This window comes from Mustela putorius, unplaced genomic scaffold (assembly GCF_011764305.1).
Source record: "Mustela putorius furo isolate JIRA1106 unplaced genomic scaffold, ASM1176430v1.1 tig00537227_pilon_pilon_pilon, whole genome shotgun sequence".
Classification (NCBI taxonomy): domain Eukaryota; kingdom Metazoa; phylum Chordata; class Mammalia; order Carnivora; family Mustelidae; genus Mustela; species Mustela putorius.
The window spans coordinates 1,759,841-1,782,912 of NW_025422368.1; the positions used below are offsets into that span (position 1 = coordinate 1,759,841).

A 23,072-nucleotide genomic window follows, 5' to 3' on the forward strand; every position below is an offset into this window, starting at 1 on the left:
CCAGGGTCCTCTGGGGAGAAGGGAAAAGCTTACAGAGACCCAGAGGCCCAGAATCAGACGGAGACCAATGGAGGGAGATAATCAGACCCTGCTCCCCAGTCTCTGCTTTAGTCAGTGCTGGAGAAGGATTTGCTCATAGTTGTGAAAGAAAATTGCTGGCCAAAGGTCTGGATAGGACAGGCCACCAGAGTTGCATTCCTCGTGGGAAACAGAGAAGACAGGAAAAGTTCAAACCAGGCAGGCTGGGGAAACAAATTCAGAGAATTTCAAGTTTGAGAACTGGGTAGAACTCTATTCTCCACCTGGTCACCACTGATCAGCCACCACTGCCCTCCTCTATCCCAGCTCTCACACTGACATGCCCTCCCCAGCCAGGGTCTGTACGGGGTATTAAGTAGACGGTAAGGCTGGACACTGCCTCTTCCCCATCTCGGACAGGCAAAAACAAAGATCCCTAGCCCTCATCCAGCCCCCTGTACCCCAACTTTCAAGGCAGTACTACAGGGCTGATAACCCAAGCATTTTCTTTGTTTTCTACCTGCTGAGGGGGGATTCTGGGCCAAGGTGCCCCACAGCTGATGAGCTGTAATTGCCAGGTTCTCATACAGCAGGCAAGACTGGACAACTCGGTTTCATATCTCGATGCTGGAGAGTCTCTTCCCACTCCTTTTACCTTCCTTCCCTCATCCTTTCCTGAGGTCCTAATGCGGTCTCCTGCTTACACCTGGAATTGCAGGCCCATCTTAGGAGCTGTGGAGGTGACTGAGGAGACCCTTCAAAACTGCAGTGCAGAGGAGGGCTCCCCATGCTCCCCCCTCCTGAAAATCCTGCAGAGGAAGGGGGAAAGAAAACCAAAGCATTCTCCTGTCGCCGCGGCAACCATAAAACCCCCAGCTAAATCCATCTTGTGAGCTCACCGCCCCATTAAGATGCAGGGCCAGGCTCCGCGCCAGCCCAGCCACATTCATTTGTGCGAATAAAGGTGGAGGAGGGGGAGGGGAGCAGGCTCTGGAGGGACGGGGAAATGGCGAGAAGAGGTTATTTACACCACCGTCCTGACCTTCTGGAGCAGCGCTGGCTCCGATAAATAACCCGCTCAGCGCCATTTCAGAGCAGGAGTGGGAGGTGCGGGAAGGGAGCAGGGGCTGAGGAGAGCCCCCACGCAGGTGCGCGTCTCCGGGTTACTAATGGCTGAGGCGGGAGCAGGCAGCTGGCTTTGGGGTGGTGGGGGAGAGCACTCAGTTCCCTGGGACTCCCACTGAGAAAATACCACCCCCACCACACCCCTGGCGCCAATTTCCAGGCGAGGGGACGGAGGGATGCCAAGGAGGCAAACGGCCCCGTAAATTAGAGATGGGGGGGTGGAATGCTGGGGAGTCTCTGAGGTAGGAGGGAAGAAATATTATAAGATGGGGAGCAATGGGGGTTGCTGGAGGAATAGAAGCAGCTGCCAAAAAGAGAGGAAGAAGAACAGAAACATCACACAAAGGCAGTTTGGAAAAAGAAATCTGTTTTATTCCTCTTTGCACAGAGCAGTATATGAAGGTGGCGATCTCCTGACTCCATACATCTCCGACACAAAAATGCTCCCTCAAATATGCCCGGTTATTCACCCCACTTCAGTCTTGGAGAACTGGCAGTTAGTGGGTGGGACAGAAGGCTTAAGTCTCAGGAAGGTTTTTCTGAGACATTTTTGTGGGAAGTTTCCGGTCAAGGGGAAAGATTAGACCCATGAGTGGGTGTTCCAACCTCCATCTTTCTGGGGAAATCCAAATCCCAAAGGTCTTCTGAGGGAAGGGACCTCTCTCAGCGACCTAGGGAGGGAAGGAGCGCAGACCTACTGCCTGGATGTAAGGCTGAGGCAGAGAGAAGATAGGGTTAAGCCGCAGAGATTGCAAACCCAGGGCAGAGGAGTGAAATGCATGTGGGGAAGTGAAGGGGACACAGCCCAGAGGCCCAAGTCATAAATCCCACCCCTCCCCAGTTCTGAGCAAAAACTCTTCTTCCCAAGACTAAAATGGAGTTTTAGTTCAGGGACTGGCTCTGCTCCAGGGCACAGCAAGGACAAGCCAGGCCAAGATCCCATGAGTAGGGAAGGTGGAGAGTCAAGGTAGTGGACCAGGAGACAGACGCTCCTAAAATGAACACTCACAAACCACAGTGGTTTTGAAGCTATAAGCCAGGATCAGGCTAAAGAATGCAGCTGACTGAAAAACAGAATTTTATAAGCCCTATCCAATAAAACTTAAATCCCTGCTTCTTCCATTCTGTCCCCAGCCCATGAGCTGTTCCCAATCCTTTTTCCAAGGCTGGAGGACAGGGCAGTAAGAAGGGATGGGAGGAAATGCTGAGGCCAATTAAGTGGGGCTGTAGCTTCAGACTGGATATGCCACCCCCACTCATCCTATGGAAAAGAATTCTCTCTCTCCCTCCCCTTGCTAACATATGGGCTGTTGGGATGAAGGCCCAGTAAAAGCAAAGGGAGGAAAACGCTCAGCACATTCTTTCTCCTGCTTTGATCTCAAGTGTAACTGCAGCAAAGGGCACAAAAGTTGAGAAGAAAATATGTGGGGTAGGAGAGTATGAGAGCATAATCCAGTGTAAAAAGGAAAAAGGTGCTTCCCCTACCCTGCGTTTAGAATCTGCTGGGAGTTTTACTCCCAGACTACAAAAAAGTGAGAAAGGATAGGAAGCATACATTGGAGTTTGGGGAAGCAACCAAACAGAATGGAGATTTAAGGGTCCCTTGTAATCCCCGAGATGACCCTGAGAGCATCAGTTGGGGGACTGGATGAGAAGTCACAGCAGACGTGTGGATTTTTTGAGAGGGTGAGGAGCCAGGAACAGTGAGGTCTTCACCGAAGGAGTGACCACTTGATCTGTTCTTTGGCTGACTGCAGCACCTGCAGGGACAAGGGCGGCAGTTGAGGGGCTTGCTGGGGGGCAGGGCAAGGACAGAGATTGGGGCTCTCCTTCCCCTCACTTGCCTTCCCTGTCCTTAGAAGAATGGCAAATACAAAAATCCCCAAGGGTAGAGGGATGGGAAGAAGCTCTCTAGGGCCCTAGAGGATTGTCAGTTTGGGAAATTCCAAAAAAATTCAAATCCACTGGGGGGATGAAGAGAGAAGAGATATACCTGGGAGGAGAGAAAAAACTGGGGGTTACTGGCCATATGTTAGAAAGGAAGAGTTACCGCATCCAGATGGACTTCTTGGTGAGAATTCCAAGTAGAAAGAAAACAGAATCCCTCCCTTGCCTCCCACATCAGGTAGACAAGCTATCCACAAAGTAGCAGGATAGATCTGTAAAACCTGCTTTACTCTAGAATATGCATTTCCAGCCTAGCCCTCATTTGAATAATGAGAGAGAGGGAGAGAGAGAGAGAGAGTGTGTGTGTGTGTGTGTGCACGCGTGCACACACACAGACCATCTGCTTAAGGCAAGCCTCTGCTGGGGAGTAAATCATTGAATGAGGCATCAAACAGGGAGGGTTTGAAGGGTACAGAGCAAGGCTGACAGCCACTGCTCACAGGAACATGGGATAGGAGTTGGGTGGGTAGGGAGTATTTGGCTGTATGAGTTCCCAGTTCTCTGGGGACTAGAGCCAAGAAAAATGTGCCTTCAGTCTCTAAACTCATTCAAACTTGGGCTGGGGTGGAATTCTAGTCTAGCCTCTTTACTGGTCCAGTCCATGTGGAGAGAAAGACATACCTGAGACACGGTCTGCTCCGTAAGGGGGACATCTTCGCCCTATGACACAGAGAGACAAACATTTAGCATGAGAGGAAGGTGGGGTAAGACCGGACTGAAGTCAGTAGTGCGATGGAAAAAGTGGTCCTTTAAACTGAAGCAAAAGGCAGATGCCTGACTTCTCAGTCCCTTCTAGGTAGTACAGTCACAATTTTCTTGGCCAGAGAGTCTGTAAGCAGAAAAGGGTCATTTCATCCATCCTCTGTTTTAAGGCAGTTGGACTTCTTAAAAGATTTATTCCATTCCAAGTAATCAGCAGGTTATCTGATCCTCAACTTGGGGGTAGGGGACCTGATTCCCTAGTCAGAGAAGACCTTCCCTGAATATCAATATCACTAGGGAAAGGATGAGGGGGAGCCAGGGGTAATTTAATGGATCCCGCAAGGCCTGATGGGTAACGACAGCATGTTAATTTGAAGAAATAAACTGCTGCAACAGCAGCCTGAGAAGGGGAAGGCGGGAGTGGGTGGTGGGGGGAACCCTCTCTCTTGCCACATAGAGACATATGTTAGAGGAGAAGATTAAACTATGCAAATGGAGCCCAAGGCAGTTAAGGGAGAAGATTTTCCATTACCCGACATTGTCAGCCTTCACTCTGTGGAGGTCAGAGCTGGGACATTCTATGAATGGGGAGATTTGCTTCGCTTAAACATCTCTGCACCCCACAATTTGCCGATGGGTTCTCTCTATACCCACCATTATCTCCCTAGCAGACTTGGAGGCATCTATGGTTAACTCAGAGGCCCCTTTCTGATATTACTACCATCAAGAGAGGACTGAGGTTCTCGCAAATTAATGCTTCCTGAGAAAGAGGTGGTGTCGTCAGACTTTAAGACAAGGAAGACACTCCCCTGACTCACCAGATTGGGATCCATCCCCAAAGGAAGTATTAATCAACTTCAAGTTCCTTTATAGTTTCAGAACCATTAAAGTTTCTTTTATTCATCTTTTTTTTTTTTTAAGATTTTATTTATTTATTTGACAGATCACAAGTAGGCAGAGAGGCAGGCAGAGAGAGAGAGCCGGGGAAACAAGCTCCCTGCTGAGCAGAGAGCCTGATGTGGGGCTCGATCCCAGGACCCTGGCATCATGACCTGAGCTGAAGGCAGAGGCTTTAACACACTGAGCCACCCAGGCACCTCAAGCCACCCAGGCACCCCTTTTATTCATCTTGGATTCAATTAAGTATGTATTAAATGTCTCCTCTGTGCAAAGACTATATGGGATGCTAGGTACCAGGTAAGGGGCAAAAGTATGCTCCTTCTGCTGCCCCTCTTTGAGACAACGAGAATTTGAAAGGAAAGGGGAAGGATCTGTGTATTCTATAAGCCCTGACCTTTAGATGCATTTAGCAGGTATGGCCCTGGAGGGTGAGTAGATGGGGGATGTAGGGGAGCATACTTCTGCTTACCCTTAATGCCACCCGGTGTACCACTTGCTGGGGATCACTCTCTAGGATCACCCTAAGACAAAGAAGAAACCATCATTCACTCTGTCCTCAAAGACAAACTCCTTCATTGTGGGGATACTCTGGTCACTCAGGCCACTCGCCTTAGGACAGAAGCAATTATTCCACTCCCTTACCCGAAATCCAAGGAGGTCCAGGCAGGTCAGAAAACTCACCCTCCATCTACGATTTCATCCACAGCCAAGAAGAGCCCTTCCATGTTCTCCAGCAGAGCTCGCTTTTCTACATTTTTCCTGAGTCCCCAAGAGAAGAGAAAAAACCAGCCAGTGTATAAAAGGAATCCTAGGACATTGTCTGAGTTGGAGATCCAAAACTAGACCAATAAAATATCTGCACCAGCCACACACACTGAAAAGTAAATAAGTACTTTTTGGCTTATCCACTCTAAACCTCTTCTTACTTTTGGTTAATGAATAAGTATCAGGAATGTCAGGAAAGAGATTAAAAAAATACAGGCAATTTCTGACTATTCAAGGGTTGATTATCCAGAGCTAGTTTCTTCCCTACCTACCGTAATGTGGCTATTGACACTGCTCATGAACATGGACATCAGTGAGTGGAAAAAAGAAAACAAACAGCTAAACTCAATCTGGAGGTGGCAGGACATGGAGAAGAGTTGAATGCAAATTCTCTGCACTTAAGCTCTGACAAACCTTCTAAGCCTCTCTCCACTCCCCCCTTCTCCCCCTCCCTCATCAGCTCTTCTCAGGCCTTGAAAAGAAGCCCAAGTAGGGGGCTGGGAACAGTCAGGGCCCTCATCCACCAGCCTTAGATCCGGTGGTTGTGCACGTGGCCAGTCACATCCGTCAGTTTGACTCTTTCACTAGATCACCGAAATGAAGTCTATTCATTCACCTGGCTAAGAAATAAATCATCCCCTTCCTGAGGAAATCTGAGCCATTCGCCCTGCTGATTTTGTGGGGCTGAGAGCGCCTGCTGTTCTGCTCCGGATGGCGGATGGCTGTCTGTACTGGGTTCACTTGGGAGCTGCTGGGGGAATGAAGTTCAGACTCCTGGATGTTTTCAGGAAAAGTATCTTATATCTCTTCTGTTGCCCATCTATGTGGGAAACAGAGGGCTGCTACGGAGGTGGGAAGGGAGGAGAGGGAAAATGGCATATTCTTTCTGTTCTAAAGAAGGGAAAACCTATGGGTTAAAGTTAAAAACTGAGAATGTTACCTCCATTCCCAAGGCACTAATGTTACATCTGGGACATTTTCCTATGCTTGCCCTTTCCTACCTTCTAATGAAGTCTAGAAAAGCACCTTACCAGTGCTCAGAACTCTGAAAGAGCCACTGGATAATAACAGAGTAGAGAGACACTGCTCCTGTCCAGTCCCCTTTCTTAGGAGAATTATCCCACAGGAGGGAAGTACTTTCCATCCAGTTTCCCCTATCAGTGCGAATTACTCTGAAATAATAAGCCTAACTTCTCAAGGTAAATCAATTCCCTGGAGCCTCTGCTAATTCTCCCCACAAACCCCTGGGCCTGATGAATAGTGACTTTATCTCCCAAACAGATGTCAAGAATGGCCTGCTCACCTCAGCATCTGGCTCAATGAGTCAAAGAGGCAATTCAGAACAGCCATGAGCATCAGCTGTTGGGAAACAGAAGAAGCAGAAGGATAAGGTTCAAGGCCCTGAAAACTGTTACCTGAACACAAAACCCACTAATTCATTAAGCATCAAAATACAAAGGCTTTCACAAAAGACCAAAAGCATAAGGTGAAAGTGAGAGCAAAACAGGAAGAGGACCTGTGGTTTCTCACAGAAATAAATTCGGCTACACAATCCCACAATTCGAGGTCTCTCTTTGACCAGACTGTTCAAACTTTCCCATCACAGTCCTCCTCTACATGTCTTTGCCAACTGTATATGTGTTACTTGGTATCTTAGGTAAAGAAATCATTAGCCAAACAATAGCTAAGGCCAGAGGGTTAGTGGAAAGAGCATGGCCTTTGGCATCAGACAGATCTGGGCTAAATCCCAGCTGGGCCATTTCTAGATGTGTGACCCTGGAAAAGTTATTAGGCTGAACCATAAGAAACTGCCACTTCTGTAGTTCAACAGTGGTTATATGCAAATAATTTCATATTGTTCCTCACGGTTTGATTTCCTCAAATACAAAACAAGGGCACTAATGCCCACAGAAGTACAGAAGTGCTGTAAGATTTAGGTAACAATGCACCTTACAAAAGATTTAAAGTAATAAGAGCTTCAAAAGAACTGGTTCTCTCAAACGTTTCTTTGGCTTCGAGTTATGTGGGGGCTTATTTTTATTTATCTTTTCTCCTAGACGTTGCTACTTGAGGTAAGTAGCTTTTCCTGTGCGTAGGAAACAGGTTAGGACTATACCCACAGGCTTCTCAGGCTGATCCATTCAGAATGTGTGGCTTCAACATGACGCCAAATGTTGCCTAACTGACCCAAATTCAGTCAGGTATGGACCCTTCATAGCAGGAGGAAGCATCCCCCCAACCCTGACCAAACCTCAGGAATCCATCTATAAGGGATGCCTAGGTGGCTCAGTGTTCGACTCAGTTTTGGCTCAGGTCATGATCTCAGGGTCGTGAGATCAAGCCCTGTGTCAGGCTCCACACTCAGCTCAGGGTCTACTGGAGATTCTCTCCCCCTTTCCCTCTGCCCCCACCCTACCCCACCACCCCTCATCGTGTGTGCACGCATGCATATTCTCTCTCAATAAAATCTTTTTTTTTTTTTTAAGATTTTATTTACTTATTTGACAGACAGAGATCACAAGTGGGCAGAAAGGCAAGCAGAGAGAGAGGAGGAAGCAGGTTCCCTGCTGAGCAGAGAGCCGGATGTGGGGCTCGATCCCAGTACCCTGGGATGATGTCCTGAGCCAAAGGCAGAGGCTTTAACCCACTGAGCCACCCAGGCGCCCCTCTCTTAATAAAATCTTAAAAAAAAAGAAAGAAAGACAGAACAAAGAAATCCATCTTTAAAAACACTATACAGCGAAGGCCACTGATACATGTTAGTATGTATTAAAATACATATGGTGTCTCCTACATGGAGATAAAAGAGCAAGAGCAATTTCAGGGGGCACCTGACTAGCTCAGTCCGAGGACCATGCAACTCCTGATCTCAGGGTTGTGAGTTCAAGCCCCATGTTGCGTATAGAGATCACTCAAATAAATAAAACTTAAAAAAAAGACAAAGGAGGGGCACCTGCGTGGCTCAGTGGGTTAAAGCCTCTGCCTTCAGCTCGGGTCATGATCCCAGGGTCTGGGATTGAGCCCTATATCGGGCTCTCTGCTAGCAGGGAGCCTGCTTCCTCCTCTCTCTCTCTCTCTGCCTGCCTCTCTGCCTACTTGTGATCTCTGTCAAATAAATAAATAACATCTTTTAAAAAAAAAGAAGACAAAAGAAAAAAGCAATTGGTGAAAATTTCCACTCTAGGTTGATTTATTTGCTAGGCCATGTTTGTGAGGTCAGCAGAGATCTCTGACAACTTCATTAGCCCAGTCAGAAGCCAGAGCAACACTTCTAGGGTCCTGACGCCATACTATGCCCTGCTTATGGTTTAGAAAGTGGGATCAGAGATAGCAAATAGGGGTGGAATTCTCACCTCATTTTCATAGGAGCTGCCAATCACATAGAAATAGAGATCAATACTGCTTTTGTATACCACTGTCAGGCCTTCCAGGAGGGCGATTTCACCTGGGGGTGGGAGAAGGAAAGGTGGAAACAGTGGATAGCCTGAGATAAGAAAGTAGGATAGAAGAAGTTACCATGAACTCTGGCATCCAGCTGTTTGGGCTGAAGTAAGGTAGGTCATAATAACGCCCAAAGACCAAAGTTGACCTGCTTTTTTCTTCCCCATGGTAGCAGAAGAAGGGAAGTACAAACTTGGGGAAATTGAAGTGGATCTTCTCCTCTAACCACCTCCCTACCAACTACCCTTATTTCCCTCCTTGTATGAGACAGGATACTAGTCGATCCTTCGGAGGTGAAAATGCAGAGCGGTCACCTTTACAGACTTCCATTTACCTGCCCTAATGGATGCGGTACAATAAGCAGAGCTGCAGTTAAATTTGTCAAGTGAGGCTCATAAATCCACGGACTAGACAGGTAGCTAACAGCCAACCTTCCAGCACGGTATTCCCGCGTGAGGTACACTCACCTCCCCATTACATTCCGAAGAGTTTATTATATGAGGGGAGAAGGAAGACAAAGAAAAAGGAGGCAGTCATTTTATCCTTTCTCTGCAGCCCTGCTGCCACCCCCTGCGTGCCATGGTTCCCCCAACACGGGGAGCAGTGAAAGGAAAATGACCTACTGTCAGTCCGATGGGTCTTGTTGAAAATGTTCTTCTCAAAGGCCTTTTGCTCCTTGACACTGGGGTACGTGTCGTCATAGTACTGGTCAGAGAGAAAGGAGATGGGTTGGGTCATTAGAGCTGGGAGCCCAGAATGATTAGTGTCTGTTTTTTGCCCTGGATCTTGGATTTCTCTCCTTCAAGGCATGGGGTGAGGGAAAAATACTGACATGAAGAAGGAAGAACTATGGAGGTGGGGAATGGCTGGTGAGTATGCAAATATTAAAAAAAAAAGAAGAAGAAGAAGAAGAAGAAGAAACAAAAAAACCAAAACCCTTTTAAAGACCTTGCTGTAAGCATGCCCACCTCACATTTCTAAGACTATAGGGCACAGGCTTGCAAGCTCTGTGATGAAGTCCTGCCCCTGTCTGCATTCCAGGATAGTAATCTCTAGATGAAGCTCATCAAGTGCGCCCTAAGAGCTACCCATGTTAGGGAGAAGTGCTAGGGAACACAAAAAGCACTAGAAGCACAGAATGTTTCTTTCAGACCCTCACTCACAGTATGAAGCTGAGGAATGGGGAAAGGCTGCAGAAACCAAGGCAAAGCCTACCCAATCCCTCTATCTTAGCTCTCTTTTCTTCAAACTGCAAGAAGCAGGAGACAATCTAGCACATTTCTGAGCCCACTCCCAAGCCCGCCCTGGCACGGGGTGGAGATACAGGCTGCTAAATCGCTCTGCTCTTTAGGGGCTAATCCGTCGCAGTCAGCTGAAGACCTATGACAGGTCTGGCATTTAGTAACTGGATAACTGTTTCAAAAGGTGTCCTGCATAGTTACATCCAATTACAGGGAGGAACAGCTGGTGAATTCTAAACTAATCTCTACCTGCTGATTGATTTATGCTGTGCTCGCCCGGAGTTAATACACCAGGGACAGAAAAAATTTCCACAGGATGGGGGGGGATATGGAGGGAGAGGAGAGGGGTGTCCTTTCTCCTCTCTTTCAATAGATCCAAAGTTAGAAACACCACACAGGGATGTCAGGAGGTAATAAGCTTGGCGGTGACTGCAGACCTAGGGCTGGAACCCTGGAACTACAAGAGAATTCCCTGGAAAAGCCCAGGCAGGGCAACAAGGCAGAAGGAAAAGGGACAGGAGTGATGGGCACAGGCAGTCTGCTTCTCACACCCAGGCACTGTACTGTTCAGAAACCAAGGTCCCCAAGCTTTTCTCTGATCTGATGCTGACAACAAAGGAGGTCAAAATCTGTGGGACGCAAGTATGGAAGCAGGGCAACTAAGACACAGAAGCAGTTTGGGTTTTATCTGGAGTAGGCACAGGAAAATGGAAGGATTCTCAAAATTAAAGTATCAAGGAATATGAAATAATAGGAGCAGTCCCTAGATCCAAATTTCAGAGTAAGTCTTTGTCTTGCTCCTAAATGAATTTCAAAGGGAATCTCACCTTGGCAAAAAGTCGATCTCCATCATTGTCCAGAATCAGGATGGCTTTGACAGTATACAGGGAAGGTTCCTGAAGAGATATGAACATAACCTTCAGTCCTAAAGGCTCCTGCCACCACTGACAAACCAGATACCTTCCCCTCATCCCACTGGGGCTGCAAGGGGATACAGAGGTGCCTCTGTATGTCCCCTATCCCAACCTGGTTAGATTTAGGCAATTCTCACTGAGAATGATCAAGTGGTGCATGAACTGAATTGAGGGAGGGGGCATTTCAACAAAGGACTCCAAAGCAGCATCAGAGAAACAGTTTCTCTGAGCCAGACACACAGAGAGTTTAATCAAGGTAGGTCATGCTGTTATTTCCAAATATTATGCTACAGTTATTTTCCAAATTACTCTCCCTCCCTGGTCTCCCATGCACAGGTAGGTATGGAATGTGATCAGATTAATTAATAGGCACTGCACGAGCCCATCTGAAAATAGGGTTGAATGCCCTAGTGTACGTAGAAGTTTCTGCAGTCCCAATGCAGTAGCAATGCAGAGGCATAAAGCAAGCCTTCCCTAAACCACCCACACACTGGGCAGAAGGAAATGAGCACGTATACATGTGCACACACTCATGCACACAGACACACCAGTTCTGAATGCAACCCGGTGAGACATCCATCTTCCAAGACTTCCCCTATGATCCCAATCCTTCTACTACACCCCCAACCACTACCACTTAACTTACAAGACATAAACCAATCTGATTTTGGGGAGAGTTAAGAAGTAGTAAGAAGAGGATCTAAGAAGCCTCGAGCCTAGATATAATGAGCAGGAAGGGAGTGTTCTTTTACTACCCAAAATCAAATTTTGAGGATAATGGCTCTCATAAAGGAACCACAGCCTCGGCCTTAATGGTTACACTCAAACAACCGCAAAATAAATCACTTTGCAGAAGCTCCTCTACTCCTGCAACTTCTAGGGAACCAGCTAACCAGGAGATGAAGAGGAAGGAAAGGGAGGCAGTGTTATGTATATGGAAGGTGTCTGCAGGCTCAGGTTTCTTTCTTTCTTTCTCTCTCTCTCTTTCTTTCATATTTTTTTTAGCAGTCTCCACGCCCAAGGTACTTATTACCCCAAGATTAAGAGTTCCATGTTCTACCAACTGAGCCAGTTGGTGTCCCTCACATTCCCTGAATTTCTTTTTTTTTTTTAAGATTTTATTTATTTATTTGTAAGAGACAGAGGGAAAGAGAGCAAGCGAGCACAGGCAGACAAAGAGGCAGGCAAAGGCAGAGGGAGAAGCAGGCTCCCTGCCAAGCAAGGAGCCCGATGTGGGACTCGATCCCAGGACCCTGGGATCATGACCTGAGCCGAAGGCAGCTGCTTAACCAACTGAGCCACCCAGGCGTCCCACATTCCCTGAATTTCTAATCAACATTACCTACCACTGATATCCTTCCCTTGTGCTATGAGAAAGGGCTGTTGCTTTGCTGCCTCCGCTTCCTGGCCTTACTTAGGAAACCCAGTCCTCACAGGAGCTAAATATAATCTCCAAGCATAAGTTTAATAAAGACCCAAGAGTGAGGATAAAAGAATTATTGCCAAGGATCCAGAAATTGCAAAGTCTACAAAGGTAAACTGTCCCATGAGGTTTCAGGAGGTTTACGGTTCCATGCAAAGAACCAACCCTACCCTCACAGAGTTAAAAATGAGAGTAGAGGGAACCCAGTCTTTTGACAACAGGGTGATGAAGAATGTAAGCTTTCCCCCACTTGAATTCTTGAGAACAGCAAATTTTGTGTTTTGTTCACTGATTTATTCCAAGTGTTCTAAAGATTGTGTGATACACACTAAACTTTCGGTATTTGTTAAATGATTATGAGAATTAATGAAGTTTGAGGATAAAGTAAAATTTATTGAAGCAGTAAGCATCTAAGGGACCCTCTTATAATGAGACTTCCAAATACAGGGAGACATTCTGGTGTGGCCATTCTGAGTGATCTTACTACCAACTTATCTCTCCTCTGATAAACACTCCTTAGAGATGCTCACCCTATACACATTACTCCCTGAAATAAATACTCTGTCTCAAACTAAGGAACTGTGTCTAGCAGAGGGAAGTCCCCTAGAATATCATCTAAAAGGTTACAAACAGAGTAGCTTTCCTAACTTCTATACCCCACAGAAAGATCTTCCCATAAAGCAGGCATAATTCTATAGCCACTGGATCCTCAACTCACCAAAAGGGATGCACCCATAGGAATGAGTTTCCTTAATGAGGAAAAGAAGCCCACAGGGAAGGAAATTTAGAAGAGATCATTTTTCCTACAACCTTTTCCCTGGAAATCTTTGGCTCTGTTCTTCTCTCCACATTCATAGGAACCTTGGAGAGATTCCTAATGGTTTAAACTGGGCATTGATCTGGCCATAGGTAACTGGTTCTTGCAGTCACTGAGTCTAGCATCCCTAGAAAGAATGGGCTGGATCCCAAAGAAAAGAAAAACCCTATAGCCACAGCCAACTAGGAGAGAAACAATGTCCTTTGTGGCCAACAGGGTAGAAGTGCCTAAAAACTGCTGGCAAAGAAACAGATCCCTGGGTTCCACTCCTAGCTTTTCTCACTGGCTTCCTAGGAGACGCTATCAAGGAAAGCCCCCAAATAGGAAGTGGAGCTTACTGGGAAGGATGAAAGACAGGCAAAGGCAGGCAGGCAGAAGAACGATCTGATTTACTACAGTTCTGAAAGAGGTAAGAAGGCACTAGAGAAAAAGGCTGGTCATTTCAAACTTCCAAAGGGATAACCACCCTAAACAAATCCAAGAATTAAAGCAGCATGAGTCTAAAGGCTGCTTTAATTCTCCACTCTGCTACAGCTGGAGCCGGCAGCTTCTCCTTTACTTCTCCTGCCACCTCCTGACTATTGCCGGTTCCACTTCAGCCGGGGGGACCTTTACCTCACCGGAGTGGGGAGGCCAAGAATTCCTCTCTTACCATAAAACCAGCCAGTTTAAAGGCCCCAGAAGCCATTACTGATAATGTAATTTCATCTTAAGTTTTTGCAAAGGGTAAGTTTATAAATAACTCCCAGCTATTGAGAAATGGGCCTCCTGGACAATGGACTAGGCTTGGCCTTGTAACACATTAAATGCTGATTACTGAAAAAGACCCTACAAGCTTAGGGCCATGTTCAAAGGATTTAAAAGGTCTATTCTTCCCTCCTGCTCCCGAATGTGTAGCTGCTAGAAAGCTTTCGAGACAAAGTTCTGTGATGCACTGACTTTCAGAGAGCCACAGCCTGAGTGTATAACAGAACTTCACCTCAAATGCTAATAGTGCCTGGAAATGATATGTAGGCAGACTGGTTTGTGGGAGGTTGGGTGGCTCAGACAGATTTTCTTGTATGTTTTCATTATCAAGAAAAGGAGACTGGGCTCCTCAGGAGAGTTGAAACAACGCAGAACAAGCAACTAGCCTGCTGCAAAGGAGTCTTTGATCTCAGGCTTTCTGAAGCCTGGTGAAAAACATTATCTCCCAGTACCCCACCCCCAGCACGGAGGGGACTAGAGGGGGAAGTCATTTCTAGTGCTGCCCCCTGTGGGCCTTCGAATGACCTGCAAGGCTTCCTCAGGATTATAGCCGGCAAAAATATTAAAAAGGCAGCTCTGGATAAAAGCTATTTTTGTGTCTTCTAAGTCAAACTAGGGGAGATGGGCTCTGAAAAAAGTACTGAATGAAGTCAGTTCACAATGCATACAGTAAGAGGGCACTCTGGGATAAGATCATGGAATGCCACCAGAAGAGGATGGGGGTGGGGATGGTAAGACTTTGCAGCAGGCAGACAGGGTATTTGAGGGCTAAGACTGGTTACTTTATTTAATTCACGGGGGGTGGGGGCAGGGAACACAGCCAAGAAGGCTTTGTGGAGTTGGAGGATGCCACTCACAGTGCTGAAAGGGCACAACTAAGAATACGGTTGAGATTCCTAGAAAGTTCTTCATTTTCCACTTATAAAGAAATCTTTATGGCCATGCCAAAAGTAGTACCCTGCTTGGCAATAGGTTTTGAACAAGAAGAAACAAGATGCCCTTCCCTCAACCCTATTTATAAAGTAAAACCAAAACAGTATAAACTAGAAGGAAAAATTCCTAGATACGACTCCCAGGTCCACGTAGCTAAGCAGGTATTTTGCTCCCTGATTCTGTGCCAACTTCTTTAAAATGAAAAGCTCCTCTGGGGTTGAGGGCTCCAATCTGCCACCTCAAATGAAAAGAATTAACTCAGGGGCGCCTGGGTGGCTCAGTGGGTTAAAGCCTCTGCCTTCGGCTCGGGTCATGATCCCAGGGTCCTGGGATCGAGCCCCGCATGGGGCTCTCTGCTCTGCAGGGAGCCTGCTAACTTCTCTCTGCCTGCCTCTCTGCCTACTTGTGATCTCCACCTGTCAAATAAATAAATAAATAAATAAACAAACAAACTCCAAAACCCCTTTATTATAATCTGGATCAGCCATTAATACAAATCCTACCTTCCTGTGGGACTCTGCTTCTTCATCAAAGAAATGAGAGGCCTGACCTGGATCAGTTAAAGTTAATACCTTAAGTTACAGAAGACCTCTTTGATAAGCTGATGAAATATAGGGACCCCATTCCCAGAAAAATACACATTCACAAATTTTTTATGGTTTCAAGGAGCTCAGAATTAAATATACTTTGTGAGGATAATAAGATGGTGTGGAGAGGGGAGGGAAAAAAGGGGGAAATGAATGATACTTTTGTAAATCACCCCCTCTCCTCTGCCTGATACCAAATAGTGATTTCAATAAATATGTTTGGTCTTCATAAATTAATGAATATGATTGAGAAAACTAATGCAGCCAGCAGGGGGAGCAAAGGTCAGCACCTTTCAATGACTAAATTTGGTGGCTGTGAGATAGGAAGGGCAAAGGTAACCAAGCCCAAGCCCTTCAGGAATGCAAAATCTCAGGTCCTCTCAACATTCAGAAAGCCAGATGCCTGGCTGGCTCAGTGGACTGAGCATGCAACTCTTGGTTTCAGGGTTAGGAGTCTGAGCCCCACAATGGGCCTAGAACTTATTTAAAAAAATATATATATATTTTTTTTTTTTCAGAAAGGCTATCTGTAGAATTTTTCCCCAGGGGCCACACAGTCAATTCTCCAACTGTTATGAAAGTGAAAGAATTACAGAAATGCAGGACAAAGCAAGCAGCACTGGAAAGCGGAGTTAAACAAGCAGAAATCAGAGTATTCCACACCCTAGGCCTGAGAGCAACATTAGAACTTCCTGCCTTCCCAGTTTGGTAATCCAAGAGCTCTCATTTAAATACCACTTGGTAAAGGGAAATATCAAATGGAACTAGATCCCTTTCTGCTGAGTTCTTGGTTATGATGTTTCTTTTTTTTTTTTTTTTAATATTTTATTTATTTACTTGACAGAGAGAGAGAGAGATCACAAGTAGGCAGAGAGGGGGAAGCAGGCTCCCCGCTGAGCAGAGAGCCAAATGTGGGGCTCGATCCCAGGACTCTGGGATCATGACCTGAGCTGAAGGCAGAGGCTTAACCCACAGAGCCACCCAGGTGCCCTTGGTTATGATGTTTCATGTTATCTGTGCCACCCCCAAACCCTGCCCAACATCTGCTAGTCTAAGAGAATGAGTTGACAGCCTCTGTGTTCATCTTTCAGTCTATCAACCCAAAATTCAGAATCACACCCCAAGGAATAACTGCGATCCTCTGCCCCAGTTTGTCTCCCTCTACTAAGTCCACAAATAATAGAAAAGGAGTTGAAGAAAATTGGTAGAGATATCCAAATGCATGGCTGTAGGTGGAGATATCTGCCTTGACAGTGGAGAATTAAAGAGCCACATGGGAGACATGTGCTTCACCTGCCGCCTGAGACTTAGAGGACACAGCAGGAAAAACTTCTGAAGAGATGGATGTGGTCAACAGCAGAAAACGAAAGCTAGGAAATTTAAGGATAACAGAACTCCTCTAATAATCCGATCTGAGAGAAAGGCAAGACAGAATGGGAGAGGGCCTCTGCCAGTACCAGCATCTTATAAAGTGCATGGACTTGACCTCCCAATCCATCTTCGTCAGCTGCTTGAGGGCACTCTGCCCTCCGTTTTCTAATTACTCTACCATAAGTGGATAGGTAGGCACTGATTCTTTACTCCTGTTCTATCCTTTATTTGCTTCTCAAGTTTTCTGTTCCATAACTAGTCCTCTTGTCAGTATCCTAACTCTAACCAAGTCATGTCAATGGAGTAAAAAACAGTAGCAAATATCTAGATGAAAAAGACCCTAAATCTGCCACTAGGCTCCTTCAAATATCTGGATAATTGCATTTATCCTCTGCCCCACAGGGAAGACCTGGCTTCTCAAGGATCTGGCCTTCTTCATATGGAGACCCCCTCCTCCTCTTTTGACCATGTGACAGCTCCCCTAGACCTTTGATATAATTTATACCTTGCCAGGGACCAACTCTTTCCCACCACTGTGAAGGAGAGGGAAAAAATATATATAAATACGTCGGAAATCTATAACGAGGTCTTCTTGGAGGGCAAGACATGGAGAGAGTTAGAAGCAGCGTCAATTGCTCTTTGGGGGTTTTAGTTCAAGCCGAGGTCTGCTTCCAGCAATCAACCATTAAAACAAGCCGGCCAGAGTAACAGCACAGTTTATTCTGATCATTTAATTTGAAGTGTCAATAAATTAAACTTCAATCAATTAAACTAGGTGTGCAATAACCCAGATGGACACCCCGACACCAACATAATCACAATAAAAATTTTTATGGCTGCCAGGGACCTCACCGGGGGCAGTGCTGGCACTGCTCGCGCCCTAGCTGAGAAATATATCTCCACAGTGCAGGAACGAGGAGATTGCTTCTCCTAACGAAATGGAGGGGCCAGGCACCAGCAAGGACGCAGCTGGGAGAGGGGCACAGGGGACTGCCAGGATCGAGATGGGAGTGCTTTGGGGGCTTAATGTAATTGATACCTTTGCCCAGAGCAGGGGGAGGGGGCATTTAGGCCAAGTACCTCTACAGTTAGTGCCAAAGGAATTTAACAAAAGCCCCATTAAGATGATTCAGGAAGCGAAGGCCACAGAGCAATATCAACCTTTAAGTCATTGATGTATTCTGCATAGTTTCCTCCTCCAAGTGCACACTCTTATGCACTCTGGATGCCCTGATTTTTCAACGAGGCTTAGAATTCGGGATTTGGCCATTGTTTAAGAATAAAAAACACTACTAAGGGGAGAGAAAGGATAGAATTTAGTTGGAAGAACACTGGAAAAACAGAAAGTGAATCTATGGAGGATCAGGAAAAATGAAACCTATGAGGAAAGATTTAAGGATCTAGACTGCTAAAGTAATTCAGCTTTGAGGAAAAAAGGTATAGGGGGAAGGGAGGAAAAGGATAAGTCATTATCTCTAAGATTTCATTGGTTATTAATGGAGAATGGTGACCTGCAGAGATCCTTCTCCATTCACAGCTAAGAAAGGGAGAACCAGCAGAAAACAGCAGGAGAGAGGAAGCCGAGTCCAAAGATACAGGCTGGAAGCACTATAAAGCACTGGGAAGAGAAGGTGATGAAAGGGTCTCTTTCCTTAGAGACTATAAGAGGACCTGAGAAAAGTAAGAAAAATCTGCTCAAAACCTAGAGCCAGATTACTTAATTCAAGAAAGAAATGACACCCACTGTAAAGCACCTAAATGAAGGGAAACTACTGGTATTTAGAAATTCCCATAATCAAGATCAAATTTCAGTAGATTTTCTTCATGACCCCCTCTAGATTACCCTTCTCTTCTCAGTATCCTATGGCTGTGGGCCTTGTAGAGGTGAGGATGGAAAGATAATGTACTTTGATCAGATTTCTCCAGAGGTCCAGACAAACCAGGAAAAAGAAATGTGAAAGGAGAAAGCCAACAAGAACTTCACAAAGTGTCTACCCTCTTTAAGGAGGAGTCTATTTAGTATTATCACCGTACAGTAAACCTAGTTCAGTAGAAAGCTAAGGAAAAATCCAGGTACTCCTCATACTTTTCACAAAAAAGATGGCAATTTAAGGAATCAGATGCTGCTGAGTAAACAAGAGGAGGGGATGAGGTTAAAAAGGACCAAAGCTGAAAGGTGATTCTGAATCTGCTGGGGCTAAATTTTGTGGGCCAGTTTGTGAGGGTAGAGAGAAATAAAAATTTAGCAAGTATCACCTAGATTCTCAACTACGGCTCCTCATCTAAAGCACTGAATACTGAAAACTACTTAAATGACAGCTTTTTTTTTTTTTTAAACTTCTCCCAAGGATGGGACAAACTAGTACCATTGTGGATACAGAGAAGTTGACTCATTATATTAATGAATGCCTTAGGGCTTAATTCTCTCCTAGAACTCTGGTTGAGAAAAGGATGGAATGGGGAGAAATATCAAATTCTTGGGGTGCCAATCTTAAAAAAAAAGAGAAATATAAAATTCTTAACTGAGACCCAAATATAATGAAACTGTAAAAAGAAAAAAAAAATGTTGGAAAGAGCTGACATAGAGGAAGGAAAATACTAGTTTAATATCATAAGAACTCTGGAGACCAGCAAACATACTGATACCTATTAGTACTTTGTCCCCAACAAAAGCTTTATATAACTGATTTTTTTTAAAGATTTTATTTATTTTATTTATTTATTTGACAGAAATCACAAGTGGACAGAGAGGCAGACAGAGAGAGAGAGAGGGAAGCAGGCTCCCCGCTGAGCAGAGAGCCCGATGCGGGACTTGATCCCAGGACCCTGAGACCATGACCCGAGCCGAAGGCAGCGGCTCAACCCACTGAGCCACCCAGGTGTCCCTATATAACTGATGTTTAACAGTACAATTCTGCATACTGAAGAGGTACAAAGTCCATGATAAGAAAATCTATAATAATACGAAAGAGACTTAGTCTGGGAGGACGAGGAATCAAAATTTAATCCTTGTTTTGACATGTGCTTCCCTGAGCAATCCCTTTTCCCTGTAATTTGGCTCCCCCAACCCCATTACATAGATTTCTCATGACAAAGAATCAATATGGTTTTAAAAGCAAAGTTCAGGGGTATGTGACCAGTTTAGCAAGAATCTGTGAAAGTGGCATCTTAGGTACAGATCAAAATGGATATAAGACGCAGACTGAAACAGACTTCACTGAGGAAGCAGAGACTGAAAAATGAGGTAAGAGAAAATGTGAGACCTTCACATATACCTCCTTCAACTCACCACTATACACAGATTCCTTAAGAGGGCTCCCCAAGTCTCATGTCCCTCAGCCCTATACCTCTAAGCAAGCTACCTTGTAAACAGATGTAGGGAGCATTTAAAAATTTTTTCCTAAAAACTTCCCAAGAAACCAACTCCCTGGAATTTATCTGTGTCTTTTAACTGGTTAAGAATACTGGCTAACTGCTTGATACAGAAAATATCTTATTAAAAACTACTCAGGGCTTGGGACGCCTGGGTGGCTCAGTCAGTTAGCCTTTGGCTGAGGTCATGATCCCAGGGTCCTGGAATCGAGTCCCACACTGGGCTCCTTGCTCAGCCAGGAGCCTGCTTTTCCCTCTACCTGCCACTCTCCCTGTTTGTGCTTTCTCTCTCTCTGACAAATAAATAAATAAAATCTTTAAAAAAACCAAACCTATTTAGGGGGTGCCTGGCTGGCTCAGCTGTGGAGCCTGTGACTTTTAATCTCTGAGTCACAAGTCTGAGCCCCACACTCGGTGTAAAGATTACTTACAAAAATAAAAATTTAAAAATTAAAAAAAATCTCAGATTTTAAGCTTGCTGCCTCAACTTGACCAATCCATACAAATGAGAAGGACTTATCCCTATCTTTGCCATTTTGAAAGAAATCAAACCTGTTATTCTCTTTTACCTGATGAAAATCTGAATGTGCACATATATTAGAGCTGAAGGAAAAGACACAAGAAAACTTGTCTTTGGAAAGAGCCTGGAATTCAACTCAATCAAGGAGACTGGGAGCTAATACTAACATCCCAAACTGCAAAGCAGAGAACTTTAGAGAGAAATCCTCTAGTTCAGTTCTAAAGGAGTAACAGTATTTTATTTGTTTCAACAAGCAAAAGGGATCCTATGGGCAAGGAATCTATAACACCCTTTGGCCATCAAAATTCTCATATAACCAAGGAAGAGTTAGCATCCCAGATCCTGCACTAAGAATTCCTAAAGTCTTAGTGGGGAGGAAAAAAAGAACAAAATAAGGCGTCTGGAAAAATATTCTATAATCCACGCTAACTCTGACAGAATACATTTACCATGACAAAACTACACAAGGGGGATTAACAGAAGACTAAAGTAAAAGGAAACCCGTTTTTGGAAGAAATGTAACGTTATTATCAAAGGAGAGTCAAGCTGTGACAACCAGGAGGAGAACCCTGTGATGATAAACACCTGCAGTCTATTCTTAGAATTTGGGGCTAGTTTGAAGGTTTGGAGAAAGTCAAACCAGGTTATCATCCGTAACGCTCAGAATGAGGGGGAACCTAAAGAACCTCGCTCCAGTACGCCTATGATCCTACACATCCTAAGGACTCCATGTGCTCCCTCCAACTTTCCATGGATTCTCCCTCTCCCCGGAAGAGCTTCCTACTCTAAACCGAGGCTTTAGTTCCTACAGTTTCTATACTAGGCCACACACTTATTCCAGGGACTGGCAAAAGCTTCGGTCCGCGAGGATTACCCGGAATTCCCCCTTGCTACCCCCGCCCAGTCAGGTTGAACCCCAACTCCCGGCCCCTCTGGACACCGCCGCATCTCAGCTGCCCCTCCGGCTCCTACCAAAATCAGCGCCTCCATCTTGCCCCGCAGCTGCTGCCGACGTGGAGCCACAAAAGCAACACCGCCGCTGATTGGCCCCGCGTCCGCATTAGACCCCGCCCAGAAGTAGGATTATTGGGCTATATCATAAGAGCTCTCTCTCTATTGGCCAATCAGTGTGCTAACTTGCCTGGCGGAAGCAAGGTGTCCAGCCAAAAAGCGCAGGCACTTGATTGTCAGTTTAAGCACTCAATAAAACGCCAAAACCTCACGTTTGAATGGGGCGGGAGGGCCAGCGGGGCGGGGTTGTTTCCATGGGGAACAGAGGAAGCGATTATTAATTTTCAATTGGCAGAAAGAAGAACACGTGATATCGCTGGCCTGATTTAGCAACTTTAATCCGCACTCCCTTTAGGGGGCGCTGTTTCTCCTTAGCCCTGAGCACTGGCGGTTCTTGTTGGAATCCTACCCTAATCCTCATTCCAAGAGCTCACCTTAGGCACTGGGTATCCAAGGTCGCTTTGGCAAACGCTGCTAGCTCTTCCCTCGCCGAGATTCCTTCAGTATCCTCACAAAGTCTGCACAACCATAGCGTAAAGCCAAGAGATGCACAGCGTATTAACTAGATAAAATAAGGCCTCCGGGGCGCCTGGGTAGCTCAGTGGGTTAAAGCTTCTGTCTTCAGCTCAGGTCATGATCCCAGCATCCTGGGATCAAGCCCCTCATAGGGCTTTCTGCTCGGCGGGGAGCTTGCTTCTTTCTCTCTGACTGCCTCTCTGTCTACTTGTGATCTCTGACTGTAAAAAGAAAATAAATAAAATCTTAAAAAAACACACAAACAAAAAAACCCCAAGTCGTCCAGAGTTAATTGCTACAGTAACACCATCTCCCCAAGATGGACTCCCAGGCTTTGCTGGGCCCAGGGGAAGACAAGAAGCCAGTGAATTTCTAAAGCAGATTTTCTTTGACCAGACATGAAATGGGATGTTAGAGCTTTGGAGACTAGAGAGGAGAGAGTAGGAGGGACAAAGGGGTCCAGGGTCCAGGATGAGGAAGGGTATATGGTCCAGGGTCTGCGGTTTTCCAGTAGGGACAAGCTGTTGCAAAACGAGAAAAGAGAAGTTTACAGAATGCAGGGATTTCACAATATGGAAGGTTTCTGATGAAGTTTAGCTTTCCCCTACCCTAGGTTCGTTGATCCTGACTCCTCTTAAGTCGGGGACACCTATTACCTTATATTATCTTTAAAGAGAGGGTGTTTTGGTTTGTTTTGTTTTCCCATTTCTGACAATTGCATC

General features: G+C 45.6%; 1 protein-coding gene across 1 annotated transcript; it reads right to left on the reverse strand.

The window, feature by feature from the left end:
* Window positions 1–1,493: 1,493 nt before the first annotated feature.
* COPZ1 (COPI coat complex subunit zeta 1) lies at window positions 1,494–21,901 on the reverse strand. Its single transcript, XM_013046922.2, has 9 exons — window positions 21,796–21,901; window positions 10,967–11,035; window positions 9,522–9,603; window positions 8,811–8,902; window positions 6,761–6,816; window positions 5,374–5,451; window positions 5,162–5,213; window positions 3,712–3,750; window positions 1,494–2,903 (listed from the first exon to the last, which is right to left on the reverse strand). The coding sequence occupies exons 1-9, from the start codon at window positions 21,811–21,813 to the stop codon at window positions 2,856–2,858; spliced, it is 534 nt and encodes a 177-aa protein (XP_012902376.1). The 5' UTR covers window positions 21,814–21,901; the 3' UTR covers window positions 1,494–2,855.
* Between the last annotated feature and the right edge of the window lie 1,171 nt (window positions 21,902–23,072).

What these genes read in the sequence shown, in the direction of transcription:
- COPZ1 (XM_013046922.2), bottom strand. An exon ending in GAGATCGACTTTTTGCCAAG is followed by an intron (nt 9,604 to 10,966) that starts GTGAGATTCCCT and finishes CTCTCTGACCAG; the next exon opens with TACTATGACGACACGTACCC. An exon ending in GATGAAATCGTAGATGGAGG is followed by an intron (nt 5,214 to 5,373) that starts GTGAGTTTTCTG and finishes TCTTTGTCTTAG; the next exon opens with GGTGATCCTAGAGAGTGATC.